This window comes from Castor canadensis, chromosome 16 (assembly GCF_047511655.1).
Source record: "Castor canadensis chromosome 16, mCasCan1.hap1v2, whole genome shotgun sequence".
Classification (NCBI taxonomy): domain Eukaryota; kingdom Metazoa; phylum Chordata; class Mammalia; order Rodentia; family Castoridae; genus Castor; species Castor canadensis.
Window position 1 is genome coordinate 23,025,673 of NC_133401.1, and position 17,891 is coordinate 23,043,563.

Genomic DNA, 17,891 nt, shown 5'->3' on the forward strand with positions numbered 1-17,891 from the left:
TTAAGATTTTGGAGATTTGGGAATTGGAATATTTGCCTAGACTTTCCTGGTTTAGCATCTCTAATCTGAAATCCAAATCGCTCCAACATCTGAAGCATTTTCCCTGTCCTGTCAGGGCTCAAAAACTTTCAGGTTCCAGAGCGTTTTGGATTTCAGATTTTTGGAGTAAGGGTGCTCATCCCATAACACTACTTGGCTTTATGCCTCTCAGTTCCAAAGTCACCCTTCACTGCCTGCTCTGCAAAAATAGAAGTGCAACCTTTAGATGTTTCTCCTTTGCAGTCAGGATGTTAAACATTGTTGCCAGAAGGAACCTTGTGGTTTCTCTTCCTTGTTCTGTTTTTCCCTGGGCTGCTTATAGCACCTATCTCAAGGTTGCCAGTGACATGTGTAGGGGACATCCAACGTGTTCATCCCCATTAAGCTTCAGTGATGTCCTTTTGGATGGCTTCCCAGTCTGTCCTGGACGTCAGCCTCCTGGCTACAGCCTGCGTGTACTGTAGAGAAGTTGTCGGCTTATTCAATGCCTGAGGACCAGCTCCAGCCTGGGCAGACTTTCCCACCATGCTTTGGGCCACCACCACGCCTTCTACAAGATTGGCTGAATCCCAGCCTAAGAGAGGAAGACCCTCTTCCTTCTTTGGGTATCTTTTCTAGGTCCTAGGGCATTCTTTTATCTTTTACCCCTTTATTGATGACCACCTGTTCTAGTTAATAATACCACCACTTTTTACTTGGAGTTTATTTTTCAGACTGGATCTTGTACTTTTGCTTGGGGCCATTCTCAGTCTGCCATCCTCCTGCCTCCGTTTCCCACATAGCTGGGATTACAGGTGTGCAGCACCACACCTGGTCCAATAATTCCTTATATTATACTTTCCATGTTCAAATTAGAAAAATATACTTAGCAGGGCAAGTTGCTTAAGTATTCCTCAGTTTCTCCATCAAAAACTGGGGCTTATTAATAATTCCCATTTCAAATGCAAATTCATGCATCCACTCTGGAAATCAGTGTGGAGGTTCTTCAAAAAACTAAAAAGAGAACTGTCACATGAGTCTAATACACCACTTCTGGGCATGTGTTCAAAGGAATGTAAGACAACATATAGTCCACATCCATGTTTATTGGAGATTTGGGAATCCATGTTTATTGAAGCACTGTTCACAATAGCTAAACTATGCAATCAACCTAGGTGCCCTTCAACTCATGAATGGATAACGAAAATGTAGATATACAGAGTGGAGTATTATTCAGCCATGAAGATGGATGAAATTATGTCATTGGAACGTGGAGGTCAGCATGCTAAGTGAAGTAAGGTAGACTCAGAATGACAAATGCCGCGTTTTCTCTCATTTGCAGAAGCTAGACTTCATCTAGATTTATGTCTATATCTGTATCTGTCTGTCTATCTATGTGACTGTTGGAGGGGAACCTGATAGAGAGGGGAGGAGGAGAGGACAGAGGACAATGTGAAGCAAGTGCACGACTGAAGTACACTACATGCATGTATACAATAGCATAATGAAACCCATTAAGAAGTATTAAAAAGGGCTGGGTTTTGTGGTTCACGTCTACAATCCCAGCTACTCAGGAGGCAGGGATAGGAGGATTGTGGTTCAAGAGTAGACCAGGCAAAAGTTAGCAAGACCCTATCTCAAATACAAGCTGGATATGGTGGCTCAAGCCTGTCATCTTATCCACAAAGGAGGTTTGAACAGGAGGTCAGCCTGGGCAAAAGCACAAGACCCCATCTGAAGAAAACAAAAAAAAGCATAAAAGGGCTGGAGGAGTGGCTCAAGTGGTAGAACCACTTGCCTAGCAAGCACAAGGCCCTGAGTTCAAATCCCAGTACCACTTAAACAAGCAAACAGATAAACAAATAAATAAATAAATGCAGTAATACTCAAAGGCTCTTGGGAATTGGACTCAATGTCCTCGGGGAGGGGGGGTCTCTCCTCCATCCTCTGGTTACCTGCTCCCTGCTGGGGAGGTTGAGCTCTCCTGAGAGCATCAGCACCACTTCCATGCTTGACCCAATGCCAGAGGTGTCTGGAAAATGCTCTCCTTCCTTGGCTCTGGCCTTGTGGCCATGACACCTGCCAGGCAGCCCTTCTCTGTAGTCCACAGTCAGAGTATAGTTCTTGGCTATGCCATTTCTCCCCCTTCATCCTCAGGACACAGCAGAGTTTACCCAGAACCTGTTCTATTGCTGGGATCCAGGGGCCTTAGCATTCCTTAACAGACGATCCCTGACTTACGATTGCTCCATGTATGATTTTTGACTATGATGGTGTGGAAGTGATACACATTTAGTAGAAGCTCTACTGGGATTTTCTTTTTTTGTTTTTTGTGATACTGGGGATGGAACCAAGGCTTCAAGCATGTTAGATAAGTGCTCTACATCCCAGCCCTTGTTCTTGGAAGTCTGAATTTTGACCCGTTCTTGGGCTGGCCATATGCTGTATGACTCACTCTTGTGGTGCTGAGCAGTGGCAGTGACCACAGCCCTCAGTCAGCTCTGTGATCATAAGGGTGAACCCCAACACCATATAGTGTACCGCGTTGCATAGCTGTGATGTTCAGTAGGTTAGGTGTATTAAACTTTCCTGTTTTTTGAGACAAGGTCTCCTTATATAGCCCAGGCTGGCCTTGACATCACCATCCTCCTGCCTCAGCCTCTCGGGTGCTGGGATTATAGGAGTACATCACCATAACTGGCTCTGAATGCATTTTTAATTTACAGCATTTTCACCTTACAATGACCTTATTGTGATGTGACCCCAGTGCAGATTGGGAGATTCTGTCTCCATAAGTCTGTGCCCTAACTCTGTAAATGGTGCCTGTATTAGAAATCCTGTTTATGAAATCTGATTGCAGCCAGGTGTGGTGGTTCACATCTGTAATCCCAGCTACTTGTCAGGAGGTGGAGGCAGGAGGATCTCAAGTTTGAGACCCTGTTTCAAAAACAAAAGGGCTGAAGGTTGTAGCTTAAGTGGTAGAGGACTTGCCTATCATGCTTGAGGCCTTAGATTCAATCTCCAGCAGTAAGGGAGGAAGAAAGGAAGAAGGGAGGGAGGGAAGAAGAAAGGGAGGGAAGAAGGGAGAGAGGGAGGGAGGGAAGGAGGAAAAGAAGAAGAGAGGGAAGGAGGCAGTCCACTTCAAGGCCAGTCTCCTCCTGGCCAGGCCCTTGTTGGCCTAGGGCCATCACTGGCTTCTGCTTACTGAGTGTTCTTTTTGAGCTCCGGTCTTTAGAGGCATGAGTAAGGCCAGACATCACTCACAGCAATGCTTAAAAGGCTCAGAGTGTGAAAAGATGCCTGATTTCACATGATATAAGCTCAATAAAAATTTCGATGGCCATAGGTACAATTTGCTCATCTATTGGATGGGCAATAAAAGAAGCTGATAACATGCTGGATTGGCAATGCCAGCTCTTGACAGGCGAGTGGTGGGGGTGGGGGAGGATGACCTTGGCTCCCTTTCTACAGATGGCAATTTGGCTGGATCTGTAGTGATGATACATTTGTCTTTGACCTAGAAAGTCCACACACAATTTTCTCCTGTGGGAGTACTCTCACACGTGCCCAAAGCAAATGCACTACGATCACCAGTGCAAAGTCATTTGTGCTCAGAGATGACCATCTGCCTAACGCCCACCATCAGTAGGGGCTGCTTACATACACTGTAGCACATTCGTACAAGGGTATCTTAAGTGTGCTGTAACAAAATCCATGACACTGGGAAATATATAAAGAAAGAAGGTTTATTTGGTTTATGATTTATGGGGCAGGAAAGCCCAAAGAGCACAGAGTCTAGTAAGGGCTCCCTTAGGTGGATTCCAACATGGAGGATGGGATCAACATGGCACAAACACGTGTGAGAGAACTTGCAGGGCCAGACACTACAGAGGGTCCAGCTTCACTCTTTTACAACCCCCTCCTGGATAATCACTAGTTTGATTTTTTTCCTTTTCTGTAGGGAGGAGCAGGATAGTGGCTTTTTTAGTGTCCCGCTTAGTTTTTACAGTACCTGTAGACATAGGTGGGCTTTTCCTTTTCCTTCCTATTTTTTTTTATTTCCTTCCTTCCTCCTCTTCCTTCCTTCCCTCCATCCATTCCTCTTTTCCTCCCTTTCCTTCCCTCCCCTTCCCTCCCCTCCCCTCCCCTCCCCTCTCTCTCTTTATTGAGACAAATCTTACTATGTAGCCCAGACTAACCTCAAACTCACCATCCTCCTGCCTCAGCCTCCCAAGGGTAGGGATTGTAGGCATGTGACACCATGCTCTGCCTGCACTACCTTTCATGTCTCGTCTCCTCACAGAGGTCCTCCAGGGTCACCCAGACTGAGCAAGGACTCCCACTGTTTTCTCTCTCACCTCTCCTCCATTCTGCATTCCCTCATTGCAGTTTATGACCATCTACTTCCCTGTCTTACCTTTTCAGGATCTTCCTCCCCCATAGATGCTAAACTTCCTGCAGGCAGGGGCCAAGTCTGTCTCACTCAGTGCTGTGCCCTCATGGGGCACTCAGTATAGTTTTGAAAGGTAACATGTCCCTACCCCTTTTTGTTGACCAAAGTCCCTTGGTCTTCAAAGACTCTCCACTCTCCTGGGTCTGGTGGTTCACAACTGCAATCCCAGCATTTGGGAACCTGAGGCAAGAGGATTGTGAGTTCAAGGCCAGCTGGGCTGTACAGTGAGACCCTACCTCAAAAACAAAGCAAGAGCTGGAGGTGTGGTGCCAGTGGTAAGGCATCTGCTTTGCAAGTGCAAAGCCCTGAGTTCAAACCCCAGTAATGCAAAAAAAAAAAATTAAAAACAAAACAAGCCAGGCTTGGTGGCTCACACCTGTAATCCCAGCTACTCAAGAGGCAGAGATAGGGAGGATTGTGCTGTTTGAGGCCAGCTGGGCAAAGAGATAAGGAGCCCCCATCTCAATCAATAAGCCAGGCGTGGTGGCATGCATGCCTGTGATCCCAGCTATGCAGGAGGCTGTAGGTAGGAGAATCCAGGTCTGGGGCTAGCCTCAGGCGAAAACATGAGATTCTACCAAAAAAAGTAACTAAAATAGCTCAGGCACTGGTGGCTCATGCTTGTAATCCTAGCTACTTGGGAGGCTGAGATTAAGAGGATTGAGGTTTGAGGTCAGCCCAAGCAAATAGTTCCCGAGACCCCATCTCCAAAATAACCAGGGCAAAATAGACTGGAAGTGTTGCTCAAGTGGTAGAGCCCTGCTTTGTGAGACTCAAAGTCCTGAATTCAAACTGCAGTCCCATCCAAAAAAAAAAAAAGGCTAGACTGGAGTTGCTGCTGAAACGGTAGAGCAAAGAGCAACTGCTTTGCAAGTGCGAAGCCCTGAGTTCAAACCCCAGCCTCATCCAAAAAAAAAAAAATCTAAATCTAAAAAGGAGGTGGGGCTCACATGGTAGAAAACCTGTCTAGCAGTCTAACAGTCTAGCATGCAGGCTCTAAGTTCAAACCCCAGTACTGCCAAAAAGAACCCCCAAGTCAGACCAAACCAAAACACAAATAAAGCAAAACAAACCAGCAACCAAAAGTCCACTGCCCACCCCTCTGTCCTGTTCCCAGGGCAAGGTCAGGTTTGGCACTGGCTTTGGGATGTACGTACATTCGTTTTTGTGCTGCTACCACCCTAGAACTTCACTAGGTGCTACCAGCGGCTGAAGACATTCCCTGAGTGAGGCTGGATGGGGTGGGAAGGCTCAGAGCTCTACCCATGTCCACCAGGCAGCTCCTCAGCCTCCATGAGCCTCCTGTCTTTTCCTTTGGGATGGGGGGAACGGTGCACCCCCAGTGGTGTGCTGGATGGTTTTATGTGTCACTGGGCCAAGCTGGAGCCCCCAGTTATTCACACACTGAAAGAGGCATCGTTGGAAGGCATCTGTGGATGTGACTGCAGCCTGTAATTAACTGACTCCTACTGTATATATTGATATACAGTTACATACAGAAATGATTGCTACAGACAAGCAAATTAGCACATCGCTCACCTTTCACAGCTACTTTTGTTGTTGTTGTTGTGCTAATCAGATGAACTCAAGGGAAGGAGTTTATCTGAAATAATTCAGCTGAGCCTGGCTCCATCAGCTCAAAGATTTTCAAAAGAAAAAACTCTGATGCAAATCACAATTTCAGCTACTGCCTGAGAGGTCCCAGCCTGTGCCCTGTGCCTGCACCCTGTGGGTTTCGGTCCTATGTCTTCGTTCCAGCTGCCGTAACAAAGCACCACGAGCTATGGAAATTTATTTCTTACAGTTCTGGAGGTGAGACGTCCAAGGTCAAGGAGTCAGCAGATTTGGTGTCTCCTGAGGATTGCTTTCTGTATCCTCACATGGCAGAATGAGAAGACTCTGCTGGGTGTTGTGGTGCAAACCTATAATCCCAGCACGGAGGCAGGAGGAGAGCCTGGGCTACATATTGAGATCTTATCTCAAAATAACCCCAAAAAACCCAAAACCAAAACCAAACCCAAAAAAACTCCAAAAAACCCAAAAAGAAAAACAAAAAGCAACAATAACAAAAAGGGAATGGGAGGACTCCATTTTTTTTTTTTTGAGACAGACCTGAACTCTGATCCTCCTGCCTCTGCCTCCCAAGAGCTGGGGCTACAGGTGTGCACCACCACACCCGGCTTGAACTCTGCCTTTCAAGGTCGGTAGTTCCAATCACGAAAGTCCCACCCTCCTGACCTGATTACTTCCCAAAGCCCTAGGGGCCAGGCTTCAACAGTGAATTCTGGGGAGACACAAGCAGCTTTTCGCAGCTTCTTTGGACCCTCAAGGAAGCCCATTTGATGGAACGCTGATGGATACAAGTGGAAGTGTTGGAGATTTTTCCGTGCTACCAGTTGGCAAAAGAATTTACCAAGACAAGCACGCAGGAGAAGCAAGAGGTTTATTAGGGTGCAGAGAAGCAGGGGCAGCTGAGCACAGGGAGTGCTGCTGCTGCTCCTGGGACAGTATGAGCGTTGGGCAGGTTTATTTATGTAAAGCAAAGTGAGAGCAAAGCAAAGGTGCTCCCTCCTTCCCTGGAGGAACAACATCATGGGCGGGTGATGGGCATGGCTCCCAGAAACCTCCAGGTCTGGCTCTCCCTCATGCTGGGGCCCTGGGAAGGATTATCTCCTCCCCTTCTCTCCTCTCCCTCCTGTTTTTCTCTCTCTCACCTCTCTCCTTCCCTTTTTGATTAAGACAGGGTCTTACTATATATATATATATATATATATATATATATATATATATAAAACCCAGGCTAGCCTCAGATTTGAATCCTGCTGCCTCAGTCTCTTGAGTGCATTCATCATCACAACTGGCTTAGGACCCTGGCTTTCTGAACTTCAGCTTCCTTGTGAGTAAAGACACCTTTGTAACCACTTGGGCCTCAGTCTCCTCCTCTGTACATGGGCACGATCACTCTACCAACTCCAAGTGATTGAGGGTCTAGAAAACACTCAGTTCCAGTGAGCAAGCACCAAGGTCACCGTTGCCCACACTGTCTCCTGAAGGAACAGTGGGGCACAGAGTTACTTGCCTCTCCCCTAACCCCTGCATCTACTTCACTGCCTGGATGAGGACTTAACTCTGGGAACGTGGACTTGTCTTCAGCCCACAAGAGGAGTCCCCAGGAGCCAGAAGTGACCAGCACAAGTACCCTCCTCTGATGGGCCATTGGGCCCCACCCCACACCCATTGTGTCCTAGTTTGGACAGGCATTGGCCTGTTTCAGCCTGGTGTCTCTGCAGTGCCCAGCACAGTGTGGCACCCAGGGCCATGGGGGAAATGTTTGCTAAACGAGTGAATGAAGGAATAGAAGAGTGAAGAATGGCAAGAGAAAGGCCATAAAGCAGACCATGTGCACATTTGTACACCCACACATGTGGAATTCTATAGAGCCCTAAAGAAGGAAGTGATCCTGCCATTTGTGACAACATGGGTGAACCCTGGGGACTCTACCCTAAGTGAAGTAAGCCAGACACAGAAAGACAAATGCTGCATGATTTCACTTACATATACAATCTAGTAAACAATAAAAAAGATCAGACACTCAGAAATAGAGAATAACAAAGCAGAGACTACCAGGGGTGGAGGACAGGGGTGAGGAAGAAGTGGGGAGATATAGGTCAAAGGTCAGAGGATGAACCCGTCTAGAGAGCTAACATTGAACACGAGGACTCTAGTCAACAATATTTTATTATATATAGGAATTTTGCCATGAGTAGATTGCAGGTGCCCTTGCCACACACACAGAAGGGTAGCTTGTCTGGATGCTCTGTTTCTCACTGTTATCTGCCCTGTCTCAGAAAGACTGCTGGCCCGGCCCTTGCTAGAAGGTTCTGAGCCTCACTCCTGTGCCTGAGAACTCCGTTGCTCCTCCCTGTCCAGCTCTGGTGGCACTGCCAGGATTTCCCAGGTGAGGCCAAGCCCTCTGCCCCTCAATACTGCCCACCTGCCACCCCAAATAACACCTTAGCCATGCAGGTCTGTGGCAAACTGGAGTTCCTATGGGCAGGACCTAGGTCTGACTCCTGTCTGTGTCCCCAGCCCAGGGCCTGGCACAGGGGAGGCCTGAGGAGGGGTGTACTTGTCCAGCACGTGGGTGAGAGCCAGGCAGCAGGTCTCGGGATCTAGAGTCTAAGGCGGAGTCCTCACTTATGCTCTGCAGGTCTGTGCAGGTCGGACTGGGCCGGTGGAGCCGCACGTGCAGCACGATTCATCTGGACTCACATTTTACTCTCTCCTTTCTCTCTCCAGAGCCTGCACTGGGGGACAAACAGATGCTGCTGATCCTCTGCCTTGGGAAGCCCTTCTCAGCTCTGGGCCTCCCACACATAGCTCCTGACTAGCCCCTTAACCCTCTGCTATGGGTTGAATTGTTCCCCTACCCATTTCTATAGTGCAATCAACCCCCACCACTTTAGACTGTGAATGTATCTGGAGGTAGGATCTTTACAAAGGTGACCAAATTAAAATGAGATCAGAGCTGTGAGTCCCAGCTACTCAGGAGGTGGAGGCAGGAGGATCACAAGTTCTAAGACAACCCAGGAAAAGTTAACAGGACCCTGCCTCAAAAACAAAATATAAACAACAGGGCTGGGAGTGTAGTTTAAGTGGTAGATGCCTGCCTAGTAAGCAGGAGGCCCTGAATCCAAACCTTAGTTGTTTTTTTTTGTTTGTTTGTTTTTTAAAGAAGCAATCAGAACATAAACACAGAAGGAAGACCATGTGAGCACAGGGAGGAGACAGCCCTCTGCAGGCCAAGGGAAAGGCCTTAGAATAAACCAGATTTACCAACACCTTGACCTTGGATTCTGGTCTCCAGAATTCTAAGAAAATAAGTTTCTGGTGTCTGGAGCTACCCAGTCTGTGGTACTTCCTCATGGCAGTCCCAGTAGACTAATGCAGCACCCCTCTGAAATATACTGTCATCTTTCAGCTGAGCAGCTGGGAGTCTGTATCCAAGTGAGCTCCCCGGTGGAGCAGAAGCTGGGCCTGACACCCCAGAGGGTCCTCACCATGGCAGTGCAGAGCTCTCTTGCTTCACCAGACCTCAGTGCGAATAATGAGCAAACCCAGAAAGACATCTAGTTAAGATCCAGCCCCAGGATGGGCTGAAGCTTAAGTGGTAGAGCACTTGCCTAACAAGCATGAGACCCTGGGTTCCATCTCCAGTACCACAAAAAAAAGAAAGAGAAAAAAAAAAAGAAGAACCAACCCTTCTGAGATGGAGTAGGCAGGCAGAAAAGGAATAAAAAAATAAAATAAAAGACAAAGAACAGGCGCAATTCCATATCCTGGCATGTTTTGCCAAACGTCCTGCTTTACAAACCACCTCGTGTTACAGTTCATCTACATCTTGGTACAGCAGCTAAGGGTCCCCAGCTAGGACTTTCCTGAACCTAAGGGTTATCTGAGGCCTCATCTGCATCTCATGAGGGTTGTGGTTTGATGCATGCACCCCACCTCGAATCGCCATCTTGGTTCTGAGGGTTCCTTATTAGGTAAAGTCACTCCTGTCCCCTGCTTCCTGGAAAGACCTCATGTTTCTTAAGAAAGTTCCACAATCACGGACATAAAACCAACGTAAGACCTGCGGTTCAGTGCTCTGGGCTGCTTGGTCAGGATGCCAACTCTCCTCCTAACTTGAGAGTGTATTTCACTTTTGCTTCAGTAAACCTCACTCAGTTAAACTCCTCTGTGCATCCAGCCCTGAATTCTTTCTTCAGAGAGACCAAGAACCTGCCATTCATCCTGCCAGTGATCCTGGGAAGGGGCTGGAAAGTTTGCTCTGGAATTAGAGGTCAGAGGTGACTGCGGGTGGCTGAGCTGGGAATCTGTTCTTAGTGAGTGCCCCCTGGCGGTTCAGCCGAGTGGCAGGTGGGCCTGGCCTGCAGCCCTGCTGGTGGACCCCTGAGCTTAGACAGGCCCCAGGAACTCACTTCCAGGTCAGAATGGTGGGGTTGACGCTTGACTCCATGGGCACTTCTGGCTCTGTCGGTAACTGGCATCTTGAGGCTCAGGGCTTCTTTGGTCTTAGAAATTTGATTTTCCTCCCACCATGTAAGCATCTTCTTCCTAAAGCAAGGAGGCCTGTGATGAATGCTGTGCTCAGTTCTAAACTCCTCTTATGTCCTCCCAGTCCCCCTAATATTACCAGAGGGAGCACTGGGCTGGGACCAGAAGGTCTGGCTCCTTCCCCTTGCTGGTTCTGTGGCCAGCCCCAGCCCATTCCCCTATTAAAGGGGGATACAAATCGACTCTTGTGGACTGGGCCTTCTTTTCCTAGTCTCTTTGCTGGCCTCCCAGCCTCCAGTCCATCCCCTATAGGGCCCCTACATGGCCCTTCATCTCCCTGGCTCACAGACCTCCCATATTCCCCCAGCATCCCCAGGACAGTCTCAGCCCTTTAGTTTGGTGTGTCATTTCTTGGCTTCTCTTGCAATCTTATAATGTCTCAATATGTACATTTTTTGTTTGGGGACTGGTCTTTTTTTTGTACCTTTCTTTCTTTTCATATTTCTGGCGTAGACCTGCATATCGGGACATTGGGAGATTCCTCACTCTTTTTTGAGGGCTGTGTAGTATTCTGTTGTCTGAACATACCATGGATTACATAGACAGTTTCCTTACTCTCTTGCTCTGGCAACTGTAAGGGCCTACTCACTCTCCCATCCACCCCCAGCTGCCTTCTGGCTCTATCATGAGCCCCCCACCACAAGGCAGCTGGAGTCAGCTTTTAGAGATGTTCACTTGACCCTGTCCCTTCCCAGATGAACCGGCTCTCATGGCTTCATTTTGCATTGAGAGAATGGGAACCAAACCTCTATTTCCTGTTGAAAAACCCTGCAAATGCTGATGGCAAGACTCCCCAGGAGAAAATGGGCCGAGGTTGGGAAGAAGGCAGGAACTGAAAATCAGAGTCAATGCACAAACTGAGGGCTGGCCGCCCTTGACTGGGTTGTGTCTGCTGGTTATCAAGAGGTTTGGTTTAAGTGGTCCAGTGACAAAAGATAACACATAAAGCAAGACTCTGACAAAATTTCAAGAAGAAACAGAAAAATCCACCACTATCATGGGATATTTCAAAACACATGTTCCTCCTCCTCATTTTTTTTCTTTGCCTTTTTCTTTTGAGACAGGGTCTCACTATTTAGCTCAGGCAGGCTTTGAACGTGCAATCCTCTTGCCGCTGCCTTCCAGGTGCTGATATTACAGGCATGTATCACTATGCCAAGCACATCTTTCTTTCTTTCCCGTGAGCAGGCAAATAGAGAAGATTTAGATACTATGATCAATGATAAAAACCATATATATACATTTTAAACCATATTCAACACGTGCTAGTATATTTTCAGATCTTATTAGATTTAAGTTAGAAGCTCAAAGGAGGATTTTTAGGAAATATTTATGAACCTAAAAAAAACAAGGATTACCCCTGTAATCCTAGCTACTTGGGAGGCTGAGATCAAGGCTAGCCTGGGCAAATAATTTGCAAGACTCCATCTCCAAAATAACCAGAGCAAAATGGACTGGAGGTGTGTCTCAAGATGTAAAGTGCCTGCTTTGCAAGTGCAAAGCCCTGAGTTCAAACCTTGGTCCAAACAATCAAACAACAACAACAACAAACCCCATAGGTCAAAAAAATCATAATGGTTATTAGAAATGTTTTAACTACATGGTAATAAAATACTTCAATAACATCTGTGAGATGCAGTTAAAGTTGCATGCAGAGGGAAATTTATAGCCTTAAATGCAAGTAAAGAACGGATGAAAGTTAATGGTATAAAAGTCCATTTCAAGAAAGCAGACAAGGCTGGGCACTGGTGGCTCTTGCCTGTAATCCTAGCTACTCAGGAGGATTGCAGTTCAAAGCCTCCCCAGGTAAACGGTTCATGAGTCCCTATCTCAAAGACACCCTTCACAAAAAAGGGCTGGTAGAGTGACTCAAGGTGTAGGCCCTGAGTTCAAACCCCAGTACTGCAAGAAAAAAAAAAAGAACAGCATAAAATAAAGGCAGCAGGCTTCAGGAAAGTCTTGCTGATGAATTTGGACTTTGATACTCATGCAAGGAGTACAAGGAAGAAGAAAAGCAATGCAGAGGCAATGGCTCCGTACACAACACCCTGGACCAGCCCTCTCAGGAACACACTGGAAAGTGAATTCTTATCTGCAACCAGAGGGAGGCGAGAGTGGTTTTCCTCCTAAGGCTTTGAAGTCTGAGCTACAGCACTACCCTTTCCTTCTGGCCCCAGGTGTCGCCATTCTACCCCAGTCACTAGGCCTCTGTCTATTCACCTGGTATCAGGAAGATTCTGGAAGCATGGATTCCATATTGGTTCTTCCCCTCACAGTGAAGTCTCATAGCTATGTCTGGCTGCCCCAGGAGGTGGATGGTGCTATTGGCCCAGGGGGCCAGTGTGGTGGACGTCACCTGCAGGATGTGATCCATGCTGTTCACACCCACAAGGACACCTCCCATCCACCACTGCACAGAAGGTGTGGGGACCCCATGGAAGGAGCAGCTGCACTGTAGTGTCTTCTCCAAGGAACAAGAGGCGTTGAGCAGCCTGGCAGGTGCTGTGGACAGGGAGGGTCATGAGTCATCAAGGCATTCCCATGTTCCTTCACTTCCTCCGAGCACAAACTTCTCCTTATTTGTGATTCACAAGGAGCTTCAGAGACACTTTCCAGAAGGCCAGAGGTGAGAAGCCGGGACTCAGAGAAGTTCCCTGTCATCCTTTCTCCTCTCTGTCCTAGAGTCGGGCTCAGCTCTTACCTCTGGCCTCTTGGTGCTGTGACCGTTACTCAGGTCTTTCTTTTCTCTTGCCTCTCTCTGTTTTGTATTAGTACATATTAATTATACAAAAGGGTTCCCTTGTGATATTTCCATACATGCATATAGTGTACTTTGATCAAACTCACCCCCCTCTGTTACCCACATCCTCCTTTATAAACAAATTTTTTGAACTCAGGGTTTGAACTCAGGGCCTCACGCTTGCTAGGCAGGTGCTCTACCTCTTGAGTCACTCCTCCAGTCCCCCTTTTCTGTGTGTTGGGTATTTTCAAGATAGGGCTTTGAGAACTATTTGCTTGGGATGGCTTTGAACTGCAGTCCTCCTGATCTCTGCCTCTCGAGTAGCTAGGATCATAAGTGTGAACCATCAGCGCCTGGCTATAAATAATTTTTAAGGCATTCCATAATTCTCTTTTCAAACGTGTATGAGGTACTTCAATTTTTTTTTAGGGCTTCATGCTTGCTAGGCAGGTGCTCTTACTGCTTGAGCCACTCTGTCACCTGAAGTACTTCAATTGCATTGACCCCCCCTTCTCAACCTCCCCCCTCCAGCTGGTTCCCACCAGGCTTTCTCTTGGGCCCACCATTTCCCCCAGACTCTACACCCTGTCCAGGTTCACTAGCACTCACAGACCACTTGGAGCTTGACCATGTTACTATTGGTCAAGGTAGCCAGGGAGAAGTTCAAGTGACATTGGAGGGTGGTGTCCTGGTCCTCTGAGTTTGGGGTGAAGTGCAGCCTGGAGGAGGAGGAGTCACTGGACACAGTGGTGTTGGAGGTCATGGCTGTCCCCTTCCAGGAGAGGAAGAGGGGTTTGGCTTCTTTGCAGGTGCCTTGGATGGAGCAGGTCAAGATCTCAGGCTCTCCAGCCACAGGCATCTCTGGGATGTGGAGCTCTGGTTTTTGGATCAGGTCTGGAGGAGAGGGAGGAAATGGATCGCACTCTAGGTTACTTCACTGGTGAACAGTGTTTTCATTTGGACCTCCCCCCCCCACCTCCCCATTAATCTTATGGAACCTGGGTGTTCTTCCCCATAGATTTCTGTTCTCTGTGTGGAAGGGGCACACCCCGTTGTCCAGCTGAGCAAACTGAAGAGACTCAGGCAAGATGAAAACCTGAACTTGAACTCTGGACTTTCAAGGCTGAGGGTGAGCATGTGTTGTGAGGATCTGCATTGCTTGGGCTTCCTCACCTGCCCTTCAGACTACAGTTCCCTGTGTTAGCTCCTACTCGGTCTCCTTCTCTCCAGCCCACCTCTGCCCTTTGGTTCTGCCTCTTCCCTTCCCAGGAGGAGCTGTGATCATTTCTACCTCTTACTGGCTGGATGCAGCTGGACAATCCCCTCCCTTTGCCAGTTCTGTTTAGAAAAATAAAGTCACCAAATGCACCTGCCTCAATGCAGTATTGCAGAAATTAAATACCTATGGTTTTATAAAGCCCATGTCTGGTGAAGTAAAGACCACACAATAGTCAGAAACCCCCTCTGAATTTCCTTCTTTGCAAATTATTGCATGCGACTGGATGTCACCTGACACAGACAGTTCAATGGTGTCCCTCGGGAACACACTGTTTTTCCTTCCTTGATCTGCATAGAATAAGTATGTCACGTTGTCCCTTTGGAGAATATTGTGGATCAGCAGGGTACAGTCTTTTTCCTCAAGACTCCCAATAAGGTGGAGTCCATCCTTGGTGTTATCATCCATGGTAGCAGTGGGTTTGTTTGTAGCTGCAGGGAAGTCGATATTTTCATTGAGCTTATAGTCGGTCATCTTGGAACTGCTGGAGGAATCTTTGGACAATTCGAATACACATGGGAATCTTGTACATAGCCCCTCTTCCCCTGTTATCTTCTTGACTTCCATCAAAACATGAGACAGCAACCCTGTGGGGAGAGATCTAAGGTAAAAAACAGACACCTTGAGTTTTCAGGCTCTCTCCTGTGCATTAAAAGGACTAATCTCACCCAAGAAAGGCTTGGCACTTGCCTAATTCCTGGAAAGTAACATCTGGGCCCTAGGAATGTCCTTCTTGCTAAGAGCCTTGGTTTATCTAGAGCATTGGGCTTCAGCAGGCAGCCTAAATCAACAATGTGATTTATGGTGGGGTCCATGGAAGGCAGCTCTGCTCACCACTGTATCACCAACACAGTGGTGAGGTCCTGGGAACATGTGGTATCAACTTGACCTTGGGAAGGGTTGGAGACTAAGGCTAGTCATGCCTGTGTGAGCAGACTCCCTACCCCCCAATAAAAACTTTTGACTCAGGCCAGGCATGGTGGTTCATGCCTATAATTCCAGTACTTGGGAGGCTGAGGCAGGAGAATTACAAGTTCAAAGCCAGCCTGGGCTACCTAGCAAGACTCTGTTTTAAAACATCAAAACAACAACAGCCCTCCAAAAACAACCCTTGCACTTAAGGCTTGGCGAGCTTTCCAGTTTGGGAATACCATGTGTGCATCACCCACATTGTTGCTTGTAGAATTGAGTGCTGTCTGCTCTCAGGGATACACCTGGTGTCTCCTGGACCCTGCCCTGTGTGCTCTTTCTTCTGCTAACTTTTTCTTTTTAGGTGCTACTGGTTTTGAACTCAGGGCTCTTGTTTGCTAGGCAGGTGCTCTACTACTGCAGCCATACCCCTTTTGTGCCTTAGCTATTTTTCAGGTAAGGTCTTGAGTTTTTGCCTAGGGCTGGTTTCAGAATGCAATCCTCCAACCTATGGTCTCCTACATAGCTTGATTTATAGACATGACCGATACCTGGCTTATTGATTGATATGAGGGGGGTCCCGATAACTTTTTGGCTGGGCTGGCCTTGAACCTTGATCCTCTCAATTTCTATACCCCATGTAGCTGAGATTATAGTGCTGAGTCACTGCAGCTGTCCTCACTCTGCGTATTTTAATCTGTATGCTTTCTGTCACCATGAGTGTAACAGTTCCACCGAGTTCTGTAGGTGGTCTTGGGAATTCCCAAGTGGAACCACCCCAGTCTTCTCTGCTGGCCTTGTTGTCACCCTTGCTGTTGGCATTAGTTGTATCTATGACCTTCACCGTGTTGCATTATTTCTGAGTCTTGCGCAATGTCTACAATACCAACACTGTAATGGAGTGAGAATGAAAGATAGCTACAGAGGCACGCACACAAAACAGGTGGACTCATGGGCTGTATAGTTCTATGTGGATTCCTAAGATGCATCCTAACATGATGGCAGTAATACTAACCTACATGAACTTTCAAAGCTTTCCCAGTGTCTTCCTACTTGCTGAAATCATTCTTATTTATTTATTTATTTTTGGTGGTACAGGGGTTTGAACTTAATGCCTCATGCTTGCTAGGCAGGTGCTCTACCACTTAAGCCACTCCACCAGCCTCATAATTGTGTTATTATTACCCTCTAGACATGGGGAAACTGAGGCTCTGTGAGATTAAAGTCCAGGTCCCAGGTCATAGATTTCTGAGTCATTTCTCCAGGTCAACCCAGCCAGGGATCTAACACACTGGGCTCTGGGCAACCACTCTACTCTCTTCTCTAAGATGTGACTTTCTAACAACCACCACTAGGTGGTGATGTTGAGAGTAGGTGTGGATACACTGGTCCATTATGTTCTAGAATAGCAGGGACACGCCACCAAAAGGGAGCTAGGAGTCAGCAGTTGAGCCCAGTTTCTAGTAGCTTTGGGCAAGTTGCTGAACCTCTCAGAGTTTTAGCTCTTCATCTTTGAAATGGGGATACTAAACATTTGGGAATAGTTGAGTAAACAAAATGAGGCACATAGTAGGCCACAATGCCAATCACAAAATATGCACACAGACGATGTTTGTTGTTTATTGTTTATTGGGAATGTAATTCCTTTCTCTATGAGACTATATAGCTCTGGCTGGCCTTGAACTCTTGATCCTCCAGCCTCAACCTCGAGAGTGTCAGGATTACAGACGGGTCTCACCAAGTCTGGCAGGAATGTAATTTTTTATGTCCTCACTTCATCTAACCTCAACCCCCACCCATGTCCTTCCTTGTTGTCCTCAGACACCCTCACCCTCTTTCATTCCACTTACCCAAACACAACAATGGTCGTGCCATGTGCCCCTACAGGATCTCAGGGACAAGAGAGGAGCAGGACATATTCTGCTGCTGACTGTGGCCTCAGACTTGAATGTTCTGGAACAGAGGAGGACAAGGGCAGTGGAAGAGATAGGGTGGGGACAGAAAAACATCACTGTTTACTGGAAGCCTTTATCTCCTCAAACACCCACAGTCTTTTTTTTTATTATTGTTTTATTATTCATATGTGCGTGCATACAAGGCTTGGGTCATTTCTCCCCCCTGCCCCCACCCCCTCCCTTACCACCCACTCCGCCCCTTCCCTCTCCCTCCCACTCCCTCAATACCCAGCAGAAACTATTTTGCCCTTATCTCTAATTTTGTTGTAGAGAGAGTATAAGCAATAATAGGAAGAAACAAGTGTTTTTGCTAGTTGAGATAAGGATAGCTTTACAGGGAGTTGACTCACATTAATTTCCTGTGCGTGTGTGTTACCTTCTAGGTTAATTCTTTTTGATCTAACCTTTTCTCTAGTACCT

At 47.2% G+C, this 17,891-nt stretch overlaps 1 protein-coding gene across 1 annotated transcript; it reads right to left on the minus strand.

Annotated features, from left to right (window-relative positions):
• Positions 1-12,576: 12,576 nt before the first annotated feature.
• Positions 12,577-15,081, minus strand: Siglecl1 (SIGLEC family like 1). Its single transcript, XM_074057362.1, has 4 exons — positions 14,841-15,081; positions 13,941-14,225; positions 12,812-13,093; positions 12,577-12,683 (listed from the first exon to the last, which is right to left on the minus strand). The coding sequence occupies exons 1-4, from the start codon at positions 15,079-15,081 to the stop codon at positions 12,577-12,579; spliced, it is 915 nt and encodes a 304-aa protein (XP_073913463.1).
• Between the last annotated feature and the right edge of the window lie 2,810 nt (positions 15,082-17,891).

Excerpts from the sequence above, each read along its gene's own strand:
- Siglecl1 (XM_074057362.1), bottom strand. The coding sequence starts at position 15,081 with ATGACCGACTATAAGCTCAATGAAAATATCGACTTCCCTGCAGCTACA. Across the intron at positions 13,094-13,940 it reads GGTCAAGCTCCAAGTGGTCT|CACCTGCCAGGCTGCTCAAC; the intron begins GTGAGTGCTAGT and ends CCCTGTCCACAG. Across the intron at positions 12,684-12,811 it reads CAGAATCTTCCTGATACCAG|ATAAGAATTCACTTTCCAGT; the intron begins GTGAATAGACAG and ends CTCTGGTTGCAG.